Below are 17,991 nucleotides of genomic sequence, written 5' to 3'. Positions count from 1 at the left end.
ATGGCGGTAAATATGTAATAAAACCCTTTAAGCACTTATTTCATAAATCCAGCTACATAGACAGAGTTTTGCCTATGCCAGTTTTTGAAAGCAGGGCTCCATGGTGTAAATTAGCTTTCATATAGAGCTTTCTGTGCCTACGTTCTGTGCTTTTGCTATACTGGTCCACTTGATGTCATACTTTATTAGATTTTAGGATTTTTATGTTTTTACTTCTGTTCTGTTACTACAATCAGAATAGACAGGACTGGGGTATGGGGTATTATATATGATTATATATCCCTGTCTATGAATAACGACTATTTAGCTGCTTGTTTTATTGCTTCACACATTACATTCTAATGTTTATTTTCAGCAAGTTTTTCACAGATTTCTAAAAAATTTGTGTTTTCTTATTTTTATGGCAGATCTAATAAATGCGTTAATCGCAGGAGCAAATTCATTTTATCACAAGGTTCAAAACATTCATCAGCCTCGAGAAATGAACAAACAGATTAGAGTTCAGCAAAAAAGCTTGCTAGCTAGCAGCAGACCTTGTACAGCTGACACAGAGGTCAGCCTATGGCAGATGACCCGATCTAAGTGATAAAGTCATAACATCAACTAAGACATTATTATGCATGGGCATGTATGGTTTCTAGTGGCATCAGTGGGATCCATTGTTGATTATGTTTGTTACGTCTCCCCGAGGGCAGGAGGGTATAACACAACAACTCCGGAAACTCTGTACAGGTGTTAAGAAAAAGGTTTAATGGCAGCGCTCTCACAAAATAAATAACCCAAATTCAAACAACAAATGTGGGGGAGAAAGGGACAGTTAGGTTAGACCAAAAAAACCCACCAAAAAGACAAAACCAAAACATAGCTGAGCTATTATCCTAGAAAACAAAAACAGAAAGACCCTAATCCTCAACTCAAAACAAGCTCAAAATTACATGGGTGGCACCAACCTACTTACCTAGTGTTTCTAACAAAAAGACTCTACGTGAGTAAGTGTATGGGGTCCCCAAACTTACCTAGTCCACTTTTACTCCCACCACAACCATCAAACATAAGAAACACAGCAGGGGAGCTTTACACATGAGCCAAACAATTCAAAAGAGGGAAGAGAGCCACGCCCAGCCACAGGTGAGTCTCCTTATCAAGGTGTGCACTCCTGGTTTGTCCAATCAGGGTCTCCCTCCTCTAATTAGTTGGACATCCCCAGATTGACATCAGCCTGCAGTCTGCGACCTAAGGGAAAGGCAAACAAAAGGAGAGGGAAAGAAAACATGCAGCCTGCAGACACGTAACACCCCCACCCTTACAAGTCCAAACAAAAAGTTTGGATCCTTCAAACACAAACAAAAACCCTAAACAGACTACAGGGCACGGGATAGTGCATCAGCCAGGACATTTTCTGTCCCTTTTTTATGGCAGATTTGAAGGTTATACTCTTGGATGATTAAAGACCACCTCATAAGTCGACGGTTGAAGCCTATGAAGCTATTCTTTCTGCTCAGATTGAGCCAAATGCTCCAAATTTGGTTCAACAGCACTTCACAGTACAGAAAGTTGCACAAAATATGGAGCAGCAGTTAAATGGAGAATTTTAAAAAAACATATGGTGAAAGCAGTCCTTCTCTGATCAGCCTGATCTATTTGCATTTCACTTGTAGAGGACAGCCTTTACAGTAGGTTAAGACTGATGAAAAACCACAACTGCTGCCAAGGCCTGACACAGCATCATCAAGGAGGAAAGCCAGTTTTTTGTCACTTCCACAGGTTTCAGAATTCAGGCAGCCGCTGCTTGCAAAGGATTCTAAACAACATTGAAAATCATAATTTTACTTATTCTAAACCTGCCGGGGTCTGTGGATAAAAACTTTCCTATCTGGCTAAATCTGGCATATTTACATATTGAGCTTAAGATATCATGTTAATTAATGCGGATTGTTCCGTTTAAATAAAAAATAAACAGATTATGTAACTTAGTCTAACTACATTTGTGATTTAAAGCTGAAAATTTACCTTCAATTGCATCACATCCAGTGTCATTTAGTTGCATTCTGTCATTTTTCTTGATTTGATATCTGAATTGCTGTCTGTCTGCTGTATTTAGGAGTGTATATCACAGTCTGCAGTGAAGACCAAATTTGAGCAGCATACAGTGAGGGCCAAGCAGATCTCTGAAGCCCTGCGTCACATTATGGATTCTGTATACATTGCTGCACAGGAGCAGAGGTGAGTCTGTGATTAAAGGCAGTATTTGTATATGCTGAGGCTTTAAACCACAGACCTCCAAAAAGCATTGTTCTCCTCTTTTAGCCACAGAGTGACTGTGGAAAGAATTCCCATAAATGGTTTTCATTGTGATTAAGACCCATGTGTGCAGCACATCTCCATCTTGAATAGACTTTCATTCTAAACTTAAAAAACTGTGTGGGTTTATGTAGGGTCTATTGTTTGGAGACCAAAGAGGACCGTCAGGACCGATTAGAGTTCATCGACAAGCAGTTGGATCTACTGACCATGGACTGTAAGTCCAAGATCAAGAAGATTACTGAGGAGGTGGAGAGACAGGTGAATCCCGGCACAGTGTGACTGTCCTGGTTTATGTGGATTCAGCTAAAAAGAAGGGTGGTTGTTCTTTTAGGTTTCTAATGCCATGGCAGACGAAATCAGGAAGCTCCATGTGCTGGTGGACGACTTCCATATGGACTTCCATCCATCACCAGTGGTGCTCAAGGTCTACAAAAATGTGAGTTTAACTTTAGCATATTCTCAGACTTTTACATTTACTCAGGGCCTTCTTGATATGACGTTCTTTTCCTTCCCTGGCTGCTGTGTCAGTGGGGATGGTGTTTGCTCTGTGTTGTAGCATCCTGAGGACACCCAGTTTGTGCTCCAGTGGATGATGAGAGTCAAACCTTAAATACTGATCCGTATGCTTTGGTCTGCAGTACACATCGACTTTTAAATGTGCCCCATTACTGATGGAAATCTCAAAGTCTAACAAGGCTAACCTATCATTTTTTTCATATCCTCCCTGGTCAATGATTAAGGATCTGACCTCACAGCCCATTGTTCGCCACTGGTGCTAGTTCCAGTCATTATGCAAACTTGAATGAGTGACGAAATATTTCTCCCACTGAAAACGCTACGTCCAGATGAACAGAGTCAACTTTTTAGGTGTAGTGAAAGTACATCAGGGTATGTTAATTGCACAATATTCTCTCCACTTGAAATACTCCAGTCAATCAGTCAAAACTGACAGATTTTTGATATCATGCCTTTAAAACCTAAAATCATTCGATCTTCTATGAACCTTATGTGTTAATCTAAGGAGCTTCTTTAAGACACTTTTCTTTCCAAGCTCCTTAGACCACAATGACCTGGATGACTGAGAACCTTCACAGACTTAATGTGACAGCCAAGCAACAGCAGATAGCCACAGCCCTGAGCCTGGTTTTGCTTGAGGTTTCTTGTGGTTAAAAGGGAACTTTTTATTCCCACAGTCACCAAGTTCTTGCTCAAAAGAGATTGTTTGATTGTTGGGGTTTCTGTCTATTATTGTACCTTGCAGTATAAAGCAACTTGAGGCGACTGCTCTTGTGATTTGGCTCAATATAAATAAAACAGCATTGCACTGAATTGAATTGATTTCATTAGTCATTGCTGCTTCAGGACCTGGATAACTTTGCCATAAATGATGGAAACATGAATTCTACTCTCTGCCAGAAAATCCTGAAAGAGAAGAGAGTCACTTGGATGAGTGACGAAACGTTTCTCCCACAAAACGCTACGTCCAGATGAACAGATTCAACTTTTGGAGACCTGAAAGAGAATGTTTGACCATCAGTTCATCCTCTGAAGCTCAAGCCACCTGGGTTATGCAGCACAACAGTGATCTGAAAAACACAAGCAAGTCCACCTCTGAATTGCCCAGAAAAACAAAATGAAGGTTTTGGAGTGGCGTAGTCAAACTCTGGTCTTAAATCTGATTGTGATGCTTTGGCATGACGTTAAACAGGCCATTCATGCTTGAAACGCCTCCATTATAACTGGATTAAAATAATTCTGCAAAGAACAGTCGGCCAAAATTTCTCTTCAGTGGTGTGGAAAACTCATTGCCAGTTATCACAGATACTTGATTGCAATTCTTGCTGACAAAGAGTGGTATAACCAGTGATGATTTAGAAGGCAATTACTTTTTCACACAGGAAACATCTATGTCACAGAGTAGACACAGAACCATATAGACCAGGAGTCTCAAACTCAGAGGAGCTCTGGGCTGCTGCTGCCACTGTCATCTCATTGGAGGGCCACTTAAGTGTTCAAGTAGAACAACAAAAAAACCCTCTCTCTTAGCTCACTGAAGCCTTTCATTGAACTACCAAATAAACAAATTTGTACTCTCCTTCTGGCCAGACACGTCGCAGCACTTCTGCTATCATTTTGTTCATATTTAACAAAATGAAAATGCACACATGAGTGTACACATTAGTTTTTTGACTCTCTCACCGAACTAACACAGTTTGTACCCCGTTTTTACTTCGGCCAGGTCCGCGACTCTGAACCATGGTAAAGAGACCTCTGGTTAATACGTCAGGTTCCATGTCGGGCTGGTAGCCAGTAGTTAGCTTTACTGTCTGGGTCCACTTTGCTAGCGAGAGACAGAGAGAGGCGTTGAAAGACTGCTCCAACAGAACTCTATTGTTTCAGAGTCGGCGAACACAGTGTACGGTTGACTCTTAACAGCTTACTTACAGCTGGGCTCGTCAGGCACTCTGCACTGGCTGTAGTGGTTATTATTATATTTACGTGCTTCATCTTCCGTTTGTCGTTGGTAGCAACTTGTTTTTAACTCTCCTTTTTCTCCCTCCCCCTCTCTCTCTCTCACACTGTCTCACACTCTCTCTCTCTCTCTCTCACACACACACACACACACACACACACACACACACACACAACGAGTGGGGCAGTCCCACTCATTGTCCCTGTTGCACGGACCACACTGCTCATGATGTTTTGCGACTCCTGATATAGACCCACAGAACCATATAGACCATATAGGTTCATATAGACCCTTCACTACAAGAACTATGGCGCGCTGGGCGACTCTTCACCCCCTTTTTCAGCATTTTGGCCAATTCTCTCTAAACTACTCACTGACATTGACACTTGCTCCATCCCACCATCCACAAAAGTTCACAACCTGGGTCTCACTTTGGACTCCACAGTTTCATCCCAAGGTCATATCAGGGATGATATCAGGACCGTGGACAGCTCCTTGAGGCGTTTGAAGTAGCTGAATGTTTCAGCATTGCTTGAAAAAACTGCCAGCTTTTGAACCAAAGCCTCCCACCTGTCACGTATATCTAAAACATTTTGCCCTGCTTCCTGCAGTTTGAAATTATGCTTGTTGAGATGTCCAGATCTATCGTCGAGAAACAAAAGTTTTACAACCCACTTCTTGTTTTCGAGTTTGGCATGGCTTTTGCCCCTTTTCTGTCAGGAATGTTTTCAGCACATCAAAACAATCCACAAATTGCTCAAGATACTTTCCACAGATAAGCCATCTAACAGCACAGTGGAGTGGGATGTCTTTGTATGAGCTATTCATCTCCTCGAGCAGAGACTGGAATTGTCAGTAAGTTAACGTTCCTGGGCCTGAAGCAGATTTTCCCATAACAACCTCCCCAATGTGTGCAGCTTTGCTCTCAGTATTGAATCTGGCTTTTGGCTGTGCTTGGACCTTCCTTCCAGCTTTCCTTAATCAGGTCCAACACCCCCCGCGACCTGGAGCACCTCAGCAAACAACTGAGGGTCTAATCAGCAATCCCAATGGCGTCAGTCCTCGTGAATGAACTGTCAAATCATGGACTTTAAAGTCTTTTTCAGCCTCTCCACCAGCCTGTCAGTCTGAGGGTGGTAGACACTTGTCCAAACAGATTTAATAATTCATACAGCTCTTTAAGTGTAGCTCAGAAGGGGTGGCTGTAGCTCAAGAGGTAGAGCAGGTCATCTACTGACCAAAAGGTTGGTGGTTCGATCTCTGGCTCCCCCAGTCTGCAATGCCAAATATCCTTGATATTAAGATATAAATATCAAGCTATTAACCCCAAGTTGCTCTCTCATGCATCCACCTTTTAATGTTAGAATCTTAAAAGCATAGAAGAAGTGCTTGTGTGAATGGGTGAATGTGGCATATTGTATAAATTCCTGAGTGCGGGAGAGTAGAAAAGCGCTACATAAGAATCATAAGAGTTCAGTTATTATTTACCGTTTAAGTGTGCATTCAAATGAGACCTGATAATGGGTGCAAAGGGGCTTTTGGAATGGCCGGCTGGTTAACCAGCTGACACTTCGGGCAGGATGCACACCATCAGCATACATTCTTTTGGATGCCCTGCCAATAAAATATACCTGTTTCCATATCGTCATGTAATTTGTATGTCTGTTAGCTGGCCTGAACCTATTCAATTCAATTCAATTCAATTTTATTTATATAGCGCCAAATCACAACAAAAGTCGCCTCAAGGCACTTTATATTGTACAATAGATCGCACAATAATAAATACAGAGAAAACCCCAACAATCATATCATATGACCCCCTATGAGCAAGCACTTTGGCGACAGTGGGAAGGAAAAACTCCCTTTTAACAGGAAGAAACCTCCGGCAGAACCAGGCTCAGGGAGGGGCGGGGCCATCTGCTGTGATTGGTTGGGGTGAAGAAGGAAAACAGGATGAAAGACATGCTGTGGAAGAGAGACAGAAATTAATAACAGATATGATTCGATGCAGAGAGGTCTATTAACACATAGTGAGTGGCTGGAAAGGAAAAACTCAATGCATCATGGGAATCCCCGGCAGCCTACGTCTATTGCAGCATAACTAAGGGAGGATTCAGGGTCACCTGGTCCAGCCCTAACTATATGCTTTAGCAAAAAGGAAAGTTTGAAGCCTAATCTTGAAAGTAGAGATAGTGTCTGTCTCCTGAATCCAAACTGGAAGCTGGTTCCACAGAAGAGGGGCCTGAAAACTGAAGGCTCTCCCTCCCATTCTACTTTTAAATACTCTAGGAACAACAAGTAAGCCTGCAGAGCGAGAGCGAAGTGCTCTAATAGGGTGATATGGTACTACAAGGTCATTAAGATAAGATGGGGCCTGATTATTTAAGACCTTGTATGTGAGGAGCAGGATTTTGAATTCAATTCTGGATTTAACAGGAACCCAATGAAGGGAAGCCAAAACAGGAGAAATCTGCTCTCTCTTCCTAGTCCCTGTCAGTACTCTTGCTGCAGCATTTTGGATTAGCTGAAGACTTTTCAGGGAGTTTTTAGGACATCCTGATAATAAAGAATTACAGTAGTCCAGCCTGGAAGTAATGAAGGCACGAACTAGTTTTTCAGCATCACTCTGAGACAGGATATTTCTAATTTTAGAGATGTTGCGCAAATGGAAGAAAGCAGTCTTACATATTTGTTTAATATGTGCGTTGAAGGACATGTCCTGGTCAAAATGACTCAAGGTTCCTCACAGTGTTACTGGAGGCCAAGGTAATGCCATCCAGAGTAAGAATCTGCTTAGATACCATATTTCTAAGATTTTCAGGGCCAAGTACAATAACGTCAGTTTTATCTGAATTAAGAAGCAGAAAGTTAGCGGCCATCCAGGTCTTTATGTCTTTAAGATATTCCTGCAGTTTAACTAATTGGTGTGTGTTACCTGGCTTCATGGATAGATAGAGCTGCGTGTCATCTGCATAGCAGTGAAAATTTATGCTATGTCTTCTAATGATGCTGCCTAGGGAAGCATGTATAATGTAAATAGAATTGGTCCTAGCACTGAACCCTGTGGAACACCATAATTGACCTTAGTGGGTGAAGAGGACTCTCCATTTACTTGAACAAATTGGAGTCTATTAGATAGATATGATACAAACCACTGCAGAGCAGTACCTGTAATACCTACAGCATGTTCTAATCGCTCTAATAGGATATTATGGTCAACAGTATCAAATGCAGCACTGAGGTCTAGCAGGACAAGCACAGAGATGAGTCCACTGTCAGAGGCCATAAGAAGATCATTTGTAACCTTCACTAAAGCTGTTTCTGTGCTGTGATGAGCTCTGAAACCTGACTGAAACTCTTCAAATAAGCCATTCCTCTGCAGATGATCTGTTAGCTGTTTGACAACTACTCTTTCAAGGATTTTTGATATAAAAGGAAGGTTGGAGATTGGCCTGTAATTAGCTAAGACAGCTGGGTCTAGAGATGGCTTTTTGAGTAAAGGTTTAACTACAGCCAGCTTGAAGGCCTGTGGTACATAGCCGATTATTAGAGATAGGTTGATCATACTTAAGATCGAAGAATTAATTAATGGCAGGACTTCTTTGAGCAGTTTTGTAGGAATGGGGTCTAAAAGACACGTTGATGGTTTGGAGGAATTAATTATTGAAGTTAACTCAGAAAGATCAATTGGAGAAAAAGAGTCTAACTTAACATCAATGGTACTAAAAGTAGCTGTAGATAATATTACATCTGTGGGATGATTATTGGTAATTTTTCTCTAATGATAAAAATTTTATTTGTGAAGAAGTTCATGAAGTCATTACTAGTTAACGTTAAAGGGATTGTTGGCTCAGTAGAGCTCTGACTTTTGTCAGCCTGGCTACAGTGCTGAAGAGAAACCTGGGGTTGTTCTTATTTTCTTCAATCAGTGACGAATAGTAAGATGTTCTGGCTTTTATGGAGGGCTTTCTTATAAAGCAACAAACTATTTCTCCAGGCTAAATGATGATCCTCTAAATTTGTGACACGCCATTTCCTCTCCAGCTTATGAGTTATCTGCTTTAGGCTACGTGTTTGACAATTATACCACGGAGTCAGGTACTTCGGATTTGAGGCCTTAGTTTTCACAGCAGCTACAGTATCCAGAGTCGTACGTAGTGAGAAGGTAAAATTATTAACAAGATAATCAACCTCTGTTGGAGTAGTGTTCAGATAGCTGCTCTGCTCTATGTTGGTACAGGGCATTGAAGATGATAACAGTGGGTGGATTATATTCTTAAACTTAGTTACAGCACTTTCAGAAAGACATCTACTTTGATAAAGTCTACTCTCCACTGCTGTGTACACAGTAGAAAAAGGGTTGTCAATTGTGGTTTAATCAAAGGTGTCAGTGAAAGAGACGTGCAGATTGTGGTCTGTAATGACATCTTATATAAGGGATTGTCATTGAACCTTTCAGAAAAAAATAATACTTGAACTTTTCTTTGACATTGTTTGTTGTAGGAACTCCATCGGCACATAGAGGAGGGCCTTGGCAAGAACATGTCGGAGAGGTGCTCCACCTCCATCAGCAGTGCACTGCAGACCACACAGAATGACATGATTGGTAACATGTCCACCTTTCTACTTCGACAGGCTCCGGTTTACTTTAAGCCACTATGAGGTTTTCAGCTATGATTGATGAACACGTGTATTCGTGGCATGCAACTAGTTACACTATATGGAATAGTGTTGAAAATTGTGTTGTTGTCATTTTTGCTCTTGTGTTGTAATTCATAGCTGAGCAGAAAATAGTTATTTATCTTCACAATGACACTGTTGTTTTCTGTTCATGTGTGCAGAGGGTCTGAAGCCTCTGCTTCCCAGTGCCATGAGAGAGCAGGTTGACAAGCTGGTGCCTCGAAACCAGTGCTTCAGCCTCAGTTATGACCTCGCCTGTGACAAGCTTTGCAGTGACTTTCAGGAAGATATCAGCTTCCACTTCTCTCTGGGCTGGACCATGCTGGTCAACCGCTTCCTTGGACCCAAGAATACCCGACGTGTTCTCATGGGCTACAACGAACAGGTAACATTAAGGAAGTTTATGCTTCTGGCAAAGTGTCTACATAAGCAACGTTTTATACCATTAAAAAGCATATGGCATAATCACATACCTAAATTGCTATAGAAAGCTTCCTTTTCACCTTCAGCTGTGTCCTACTGTTGGACATGACCAGAATAAAACCAGAACAAAAAGATTCAGAGCTGGATGTGATCTGTACAGGGCTGTGTGCTTTGTGAGATTATTCACTGTGTTGTCCATACAGGTTCCTCGCCCAATGGCCTTGACACCGGTCAGCACCAGCATGCCTCCATTTCCACAAAGCGCCATGACCCAGGAGGAACTCATGGTCTCTATGGTGACCGGTCTTGCTTCCCTCACCTCCCGTACTTCCATGGGTGTTCTTGTCGTTGGTGGAGTGGTGAGGATCTACAAACACACCGCACACAATTAGAATTGAATGAAATATTAAGGAAGGGGCTGAAAAGGGAAAAACAGATCTGTTTGGTATTCCAGAATTAAAGAGGTAGTGATGGGATTAAGCATTCAAGGCAACAAAAGTATTATAATGCACACAGAGTGAATGGCAAAGCTCTGAAAATGTGACAATACTTGCTTTTCCTGTTGTGAGGTAGGCCTTGGAATGGAAATGATCTGAACTGTGAAGTTTTTGATTACGTGCTGGCAAAAACCACAATAAAACCACAGCAACAGTGTTTACTTGCCACCTGTAACATTTGCCAGAAAGGCTTTCTCATTCAGTTCATCATTTTATCATAGTGTTTATTAAAGAGTTATTCAAATTTTTGCACTATGAAGATTCCAAGCTAACTTTTTGAATGCTGAATTTATTTCCTCATGCCTTTTATTTCACAGTAGCTGACCATTAAACTTAGACTTAGTGCTCAGCCTATGTTTCAGCCTGAACTTGATCTTTCATTTTGTGTAGATCTGGAAAGCAGTGGGCTGGCGTCTCATCGCTCTGTCACTGGGCCTTTATGGGCTCCTCTACATCTATGAGCGGCTCACCTGGACCACCAAGGCCAAAGAAAGAGCCTTTAAGAGGCAGTTTGTGGATTACGCCAGTGAGAAGCTACAGCTCATTGTCAGTTACACTGGATCCAACTGCAGCCACCAAGTCCAGCAGTGAGCACACATAATTAGACTAATGTTACAGGAGAGAATGCCAAGTATGTTGCCGAGCCTTTCTAATGCTGTGTGTGGTTGACAGGGAATTGGCTGGGGTGTTTGCTCAGCTCTGCCAGCAGGTAGACATCACCCGTCAAAATCTTGAAGATGGCATCACTGACATGAACAGCAAGATTGAGCTGCTGGACAGCCTCCAGAGCAAGGCTAAGCTGCTACGGTAAAAATGCTAACCTCAACTGTGGCTCTTTGCTCATGCATGCTGTATGTCTCTCTTTACAGTCTAGAGACTTGGGTGGAGTGATGAGGAGCAAAGTACTAACTATAAACATATTTCCAGTTAAAATGAAATTGCAGTGGTGGAAAGCGCAAACTAACGGTTACAACATGTAAAACACTAGGCATTATTAAACATTTTGTTCACAGGTTACAGGTGACACACTATTCCAAAGAGTTCTGGGTTCCAACCTGGTGACAAGCTGGGGTCTTTCTATGTGGTGTTTGCATGTCCTCCCTGTGCCTAAGTGGCTTCTCTTCAGTATCTGGGCTTGCTACCACAGTTTAAAGACAGGCACATTAGACTAATTTATGATTCGGAAATGGCCATAGGTGTGAATGTGAATGGGAACAGTTGTTTGCCTCTGTGCATTAGCCCCGTGAAACTGGTGATGCATGCTTCAATATTTCCTGGGTCCACCCCACAGTCTCCTTCTGGTAGGAAGTGCCCAGAACCACTTTTCCTAGGATCCATCTTAATCAGATTCCTGAGCCACCTCCACTGGCTCCTTTTGATGTGGAGGAATAGCGACTGTATTCCTCACATCTCTAAGGCTGAGCCTGTGTTTTTATACTTCGGTCACTGCTCACCATTTGGGGTGAGTTCAGGAACCAGGCTCCGATGGGGTGGGGGTTGGGGATGAAATGATAGTGTCTCTGCAAACAAACAAAAGTCTGGGCCTGAACCAGTGTGCACGCAGCAACACATTTTCTTATATGTAGAGGTGCAACATGAACTTATGGTAAGGCAAATCCAATTTATCATGAACAACATTGTGCTGTCTCTTTTATCTCGCTCTTACATGTCCATGTGTTCTGTTCAAGCATGGATGCATGAAGCTGTATCAACTAGCTGTACTTGAGGAAGAGTGACTTCACACTAAATAAATTTGTAGGGCTGGTGTCATTCATCAAGTAATTCAATTATAAATGGACACAAATTCTTTGCTTTTATATGATGATGTACACGCGAGAGTTTTGCCCACATTTGTGACTGAAAAGAGACCTACAACAGAAACGTAATTAACAGCAGCATGTGAATAAAACGTCTGACAACAGTAAGCCCAGACAGCCCCCAGTTTTTAGCAAAAACACTGATAACACAACTGCAGAGAGTGAAAGAAAACATGTTTCTGGTCCAAAAAGAAAAAGCAGCACATAAACTAGAAGCTTAAAGTCCACCAACATCACCAGGCTGTGCCAGGTTCCAAACTGAGTTGTGCAGCCATTCACAGCAGGGCCAGAGTGTTTTTTGCACTGTGCCATGTTCAAGCATGATCTCAGGGTAACTATATTTCTTATCACACACATGCTGTTTGTAGGTGTCTCTTTTAAACATGCAACTTGTTGCATAATTGTCTATTTTTTTGTTTTGTGTTTTTTTTTTTTTTTTTTAAACGTGTGTTTGTGTCTGTGTGCTTTTTCAGGAATAAAGCGGGCTGGCTGGACAGTGAGCTCAACATGTTCACTCAGCAGTATCTTCATCACAGCAAGTAAAACCAGGTAGAACATCCTCAGAGGGATAGAGTGGCACCGGAGCAATGTTTAGTACATCTGTTAATGGTTCCTCACAGGTGTATTCGAAGTCACTGAGAAAATTACTAACATTACTTTTAACAGAAGGCGTGGTTTGGATATCTGAAATAAGTTGAAGGAGCTGCTAATTAGTTGTCATGTAGTTGTGTAGACATGATGTCTGGATCAGTCTGTTGAGCTTGTTCATGTTCAGTTGTGGTAATGTGCAAATGAACATCAACTGGCTGTCTGTTGATGGCTCATCAGCACTGATCAGTGACTTGCACCACCTTCTGGCAAAAACTCTGTCACACTGTCCTTTAATGGAACTCTTCTTAACCTGACACTTTCTGCCTGTATAGATGTGATTTTGTGTATACATGTGAACACTGGAGAAATACAGAAGTAACACACTCCACCAGTGAGTGGGAAAATGTGTGTGTAGTATGTGGTAGTAACGATGATTCTCCATGATATTCCATTACACTCTTGGTTCTGAGTTCTGGCTCCTGTTCTGTGCATTATCAGCTTATGTGTACCATTTGATGTGCATTTCCTTTATTATTGCTACTGATAAGTCACCACACATCCGAATGACTAAAAAGATCAGAAATTCTGCTTTGCAGTTAAATAATAAGAGATTTTATATGACCTTTTATTATTTTTCTTGTGAATTCCATATGCAGAGTCCAGCCTCCACGTTGTCAGACTAAGCCACTCTTGCTCTTGCAGATGCAAGGCTTTACTTTGATATGTCCCACCTGCTTAAACATTGTTACAGATAAACTACACACACTCGAGTGAGACGGTGTTTCCACCATAACAATGAACGTCTGAGGAAAGACAAAGGGATGTTGACCCAGCCTCCAGAGTCTAATCGGAGCAAGCTCAGTCTTACCTTAAAGGATCTGGGGTCAGACTTCTAGCTCCAGACATTAGTGGACACTGCCCCCCAGAAGTCCGGTCCATGTCTTGATCTGTCAGAACACTTTGTTATTATTTATTTATTTTTTTCAGTCTCTTTAAATCAGCTGGTCATTGTTGCTCCGACTCGTAAAGTGACAGAGAACAGCTGCACAGTTGGGCCCTTGTTAAACTGTAGCAGTGAATAATAAGATACAGCAGGTTTTGGATACTCACAGAGTACTTGTTAAGAGCAAACATTCACTGTTGGTTTGCGTTCTGATTTCCTCTCTGATTAGAAGAACATTTAGAAACACTTAACCTGCACCATTTAGCAGAATTGCAGTAAAAAGACTAGAGCCACACAGTTGAGCTTAGACAAAGTGTGTGTGGGGTTTTTTTTGGGGGGGGGGCAGGCACTAAAGTAAAGAACATGTAACTTTATTATATTTTTATTTATTAGAGCTTCTTGAGCTGATTTCTAGTCCCAGCTTCTCACACACATCACAACATCTTTGTGTTTGGTGCTTGGCTCTTCCTTTAACAAAGACAAATTGAAAGTTTAGCACTGTGCAGTATGTGTGGAGTAGCATTTTTCACTTCCACTAAATGTTGTGCTTTCAGAAGTGTGAGCAGAACTGGAACTGGAAGCAGTGACAAAGAAGAAACATCACAGTAGATGTGACTTAATTGTCTACGGTTGTATACAGACTGTTTGTGTTGCCAAATGATGCTGCTGTAATAACCCTGTTTTTTTTTTTGTTGTTTTTTTGTTTGTTTTTTTAGGGCAAACACATGCTTTTCATCCATTTGCTCTGTTTCTTCTTTCTTTTGATTTACCCTAAATCTATTGTACACCAACAGAACAGTTTTCTGCCTTTGGGACATTGACAGTACCTGCATGCAGCCTTTACATGCAACTAGTGTAATTTCTTGCCCTATTAAAATGTGTATGTATGTGTAAAATTAAATAAAGAGAAATGATCAACTATAAAGTTAATAAAATTATTTTTTTAGAGTATTAAAGATCTAAGAAGTATTCTAGACTGGTGTCCAAACATGGAATGTAAAACCAGTCTGAAGGCCACAGGGCTCGTTGGCTGCAGACAGATGTCTCTGTAGTTCTTCCAACATCTGTGCTACATTCGTTTTTCTTATGGTTGCTTCAGTTAAGCCTAAGTTAAAGTTTCTGAATTCGGGTCTCGACTTGATACCAAATGAGCAAAAAAAAATGTGCAAGTTTCATAAAGGTTAAGTCAGGCTGGAACATACTAAACCGAAAACTAATGTACCATTGTGTTTTTTTGTTTTGTTTTTTTAAACAGTCTGTAACAAAAAGCAAAATATGGGTTGACAGACGGTCATATTAAAATGTCCAGAAATGCAACTGCACTGGTGCAGACTCGGTGGACAGGTCCACTTCAGTAAAAGGAAACGCTGTTGTTTCTTCGTCAGCACAACTATCGATCAGAGAAACTAAACACCAAACTTCGAGTATGAGAATAGAATGCATCATGAGGGAGGAAAAGATCTATTCCATATAGGCAGTATCAGGCAGTAAGTAATTTTTTTTAACTGTTTTAAATTTGTACAAATTTGTACAGGAAGCACTATGGTGGCACAGTAGCAGGATCCTGGGGTTATGGTTGTTCTTATGTGTGCAGCTAGTATGTTCTCCCTTTGCCTGCATACAAACAGCTTCATGCATGTGAGGTTAACTGCTTATTTTAAATTGGCCCTAGATGAGAGGTTGTACATGGGTCATTCCAGAAATTAGCCAATTTTTAAAAACATTTCCTGCTCAACCATCTCCAGTTTGAAGATAAATATTGAGTACTGTGAATTTATAACTTCATATACAGTATCAATTATCAAATCTCCATCAGGATGAGGTGTCGGGGCAGACCCAGAACATGGTGGAGGGAATATGTCTCTCGGCTGGCCTGGGAATGCCTTGGTGTTTCCCCGGACAGGCTGGAAGAGGTTGCTAGGGGGAGGGAGGCTTCTCTGCTTAGGTTGCTGCCCCTGCGACCCAGCCCCAGATGAGAGGGAAAAATGGATGCATATATCAAATAGTTTTCAAGATGTATGTATTGGACCTATGTTTGAACATGGAGATCCCAAAAACAATTGAAGATAAAGGCCTGAGGTTTTCACTGGTTTTTCTTGCCATCAAAATGAATCAGAGTCTGTGACAGATTCATCAAAAATGTCTGAGCAAAACAAATCTAGCACTCCTACAAATTCCTATATTTACGCGCACATTATTGAATAACTCCAAATAGAGTAATGTAATTTCTGTATGGTTTTCAGCTGAATTTTACAATACTGTAAAATGAAATTGTTGGAAAAATAAATCCCATTTTCATTCCTTTTTAAATAAAAAAGTGTGACGTTGTAACTGGTCTTTCTTGCCATTCAAATGATCCAGAATGTGTAATGTAAAACAGATATATTAAAAATGTCTGAGTTTTAACCAGTTGAATCATACATATATATATGTGTATGTATGTGTATATATATAGGTATATGTGTATATGTATATATACATGTGTGTGTACATATATATATATATATATATATATATACATATATATATATGAAGCGAGGACACTAACTGTAACAGACAGAGTTTGCCCTATGGAGGAGGTTTAAGATGGTCACCAAGCTGCTAACGGACATTTTTAAAACACTTTCATAAACACTTCACTAGAATACTAACAACTGGTAATAATAATAATAAAAAAAAACTAAACTACAGGAAGGCTATTTTTTGACCCTTTACTTATATAAAAGGACACATGCATTAACAATAATGTTTCTGGGATATTAGAAAGTATACAGCACAATACAGTACACAGGTGAACGAATGCATTTTGGCATGTACAAAAAGTGTAATGTAGTGTAAACTGTGTAATGATGTGTGTTTACTCTCATCCAGTAAACTAAATTTCAGATCAGTTTGATTTATATGGCACCATATCACATCAACAGCTGCTTCAGTGCTATTTATTTTGTAAAGTCTTTATGTCTTTATGATACCTGTTTAGCAAATTAACTGCATTAACACTTACAAATGGACTTTGAAACATTTATACATGGTCCCCGTTTTGAGAGTCTCAAAAGTAAACACATCATTTTGGGTACGAGGGCTGTTTTAAATTCTTTGGTGAAAATTGTTTCAGTTAATTACTATCTGAAGTCTAGAACCCACTTTCCTCCCTTGAGGTGCTCTTACAGGCCTTTATAGCAGCTGCTTTGAGTTGCTGCTTATTTGTGAGTCTCTCTGCATTTAGTTTTGCATAAAGTATTTGGAAAGCTGTTCTGTTGGGTGTGACCATAGAAGAATATCCCAATCTTGAGTTGCTTTTGCAGTATGCTTTGGGTCACTGCCCATTTGCACTGTCAGTTGTTATAAATGTAATATATAAGCAGATTTTCTGATTCTACAGAAATATGTTAGCTGCTGTTGTCACATTGATCCCCCCCCCCCCCCCCATTGTAATATCAATTTTCTTCTTCTTCATGCCCTCCCCCTTTTTAAAGACACGGATAGATGCTTTGAGTCATTACTTTTTCCCCCTGTATGTGTAACACAAAAAGTACAGTATGAATGCCTGTGTTGGATTAATTGTAGCTTGTAGTTAGCATGTGTGCTTGTACTGATATAGCAACTTGCTACTAAGTTGAGCTCTGAAAGTGCTGTCTAGTACCACTAAGTCTCATTCACCTAATAACTGTAGCTCTTTCTAACATTCACACACACACTGACAGAAATACATGGACCCAACTCAGGGTCCCTGACTCCTCTGATCCATGTGCTGATCAGTAGACAACCCAGTCTACCACCTGGACCACTGCTACCCTCTTCTAAATAAATGTCAGTTTTGCTTATTTTGAAACGCACCCAAAAATAACTAAGGGATTAGGGTTAGGTGATTTTCAACTATGAAAATGCATTTTTGCAATTAAAATATTTTAAATATACCAATTTGCCACTATAGGCCTGCTTAGTCATGTGTTTTTAGCCATATCTTTTTAGTGTTTCTGGAATTTTAATTTTCAAATCAAACTAAGCTTTAGGAATTTTCTGTAATTTCTATATTCGCATTTGAAATAAACTTTAAGTAACATCTTACTCACTAATAGTGAGTAAACAGGACTTTCTGCTTTGGTACATTTTAAGTTGCTGTGAAGAACTGATAAACCAAGGCAACATCCAGATCGCACCGCATTCACAGAACGCAGACTCCCAGCCTCATTACCACAGGCTCGAGATACATGATCAAAATGTGCTAGTGGATAAAACTGGATTCATTCATTTTTGTCCCTT

At 40.6% G+C, this 17,991-nt stretch overlaps 1 protein-coding gene across 4 annotated transcripts in view; it reads left to right on the top strand.

The window, feature by feature from the left end:
- mfn2 (mitofusin 2) overlaps positions 1-14,649 on the top strand; it is a 38,681-nt gene extending 24,032 nt beyond the window's left edge. For 2 of the 4 annotated variants that reach the window (XM_031740183.2, XM_031740181.2), the window contains 9 exons: positions 2,102-2,223; positions 2,436-2,562; positions 2,636-2,740; positions 9,281-9,383; positions 9,619-9,842; positions 10,084-10,239; positions 10,768-10,964; positions 11,050-11,184; positions 12,668-14,649. In XM_031740183.2, the coding sequence (XP_031596043.1) occupies positions 2,102-2,223; positions 2,436-2,562; positions 2,636-2,740; positions 9,281-9,383; positions 9,619-9,842; positions 10,084-10,239; positions 10,768-10,964; positions 11,050-11,184; positions 12,668-12,737 (1,239 nt within the window). In that variant the 3' untranslated portion in view covers positions 12,738-14,649. The remainder of the gene's footprint in view (positions 1-2,101; positions 2,224-2,435; positions 2,563-2,635; positions 2,741-9,280; positions 9,384-9,618; positions 9,843-10,083; positions 10,240-10,767; positions 10,965-11,049; positions 11,185-12,667) is intronic. The other 2 variants (XM_031740182.2, XM_039604304.1) reach the window with 2 other exon arrangements.
- The last annotated feature ends 3,342 nt before the right edge of the window (positions 14,650-17,991 follow it).

This window comes from Oreochromis aureus, linkage group 20 (genome assembly GCF_013358895.1).
Source record: "Oreochromis aureus strain Israel breed Guangdong linkage group 20, ZZ_aureus, whole genome shotgun sequence".
In the NCBI taxonomy this organism is placed as follows: domain Eukaryota; kingdom Metazoa; phylum Chordata; class Actinopteri; order Cichliformes; family Cichlidae; genus Oreochromis; species Oreochromis aureus.
The sequence above is the reverse complement of the archived record's forward strand: the minus strand, read 5'-3'. Positions and strand labels throughout refer to the sequence as shown.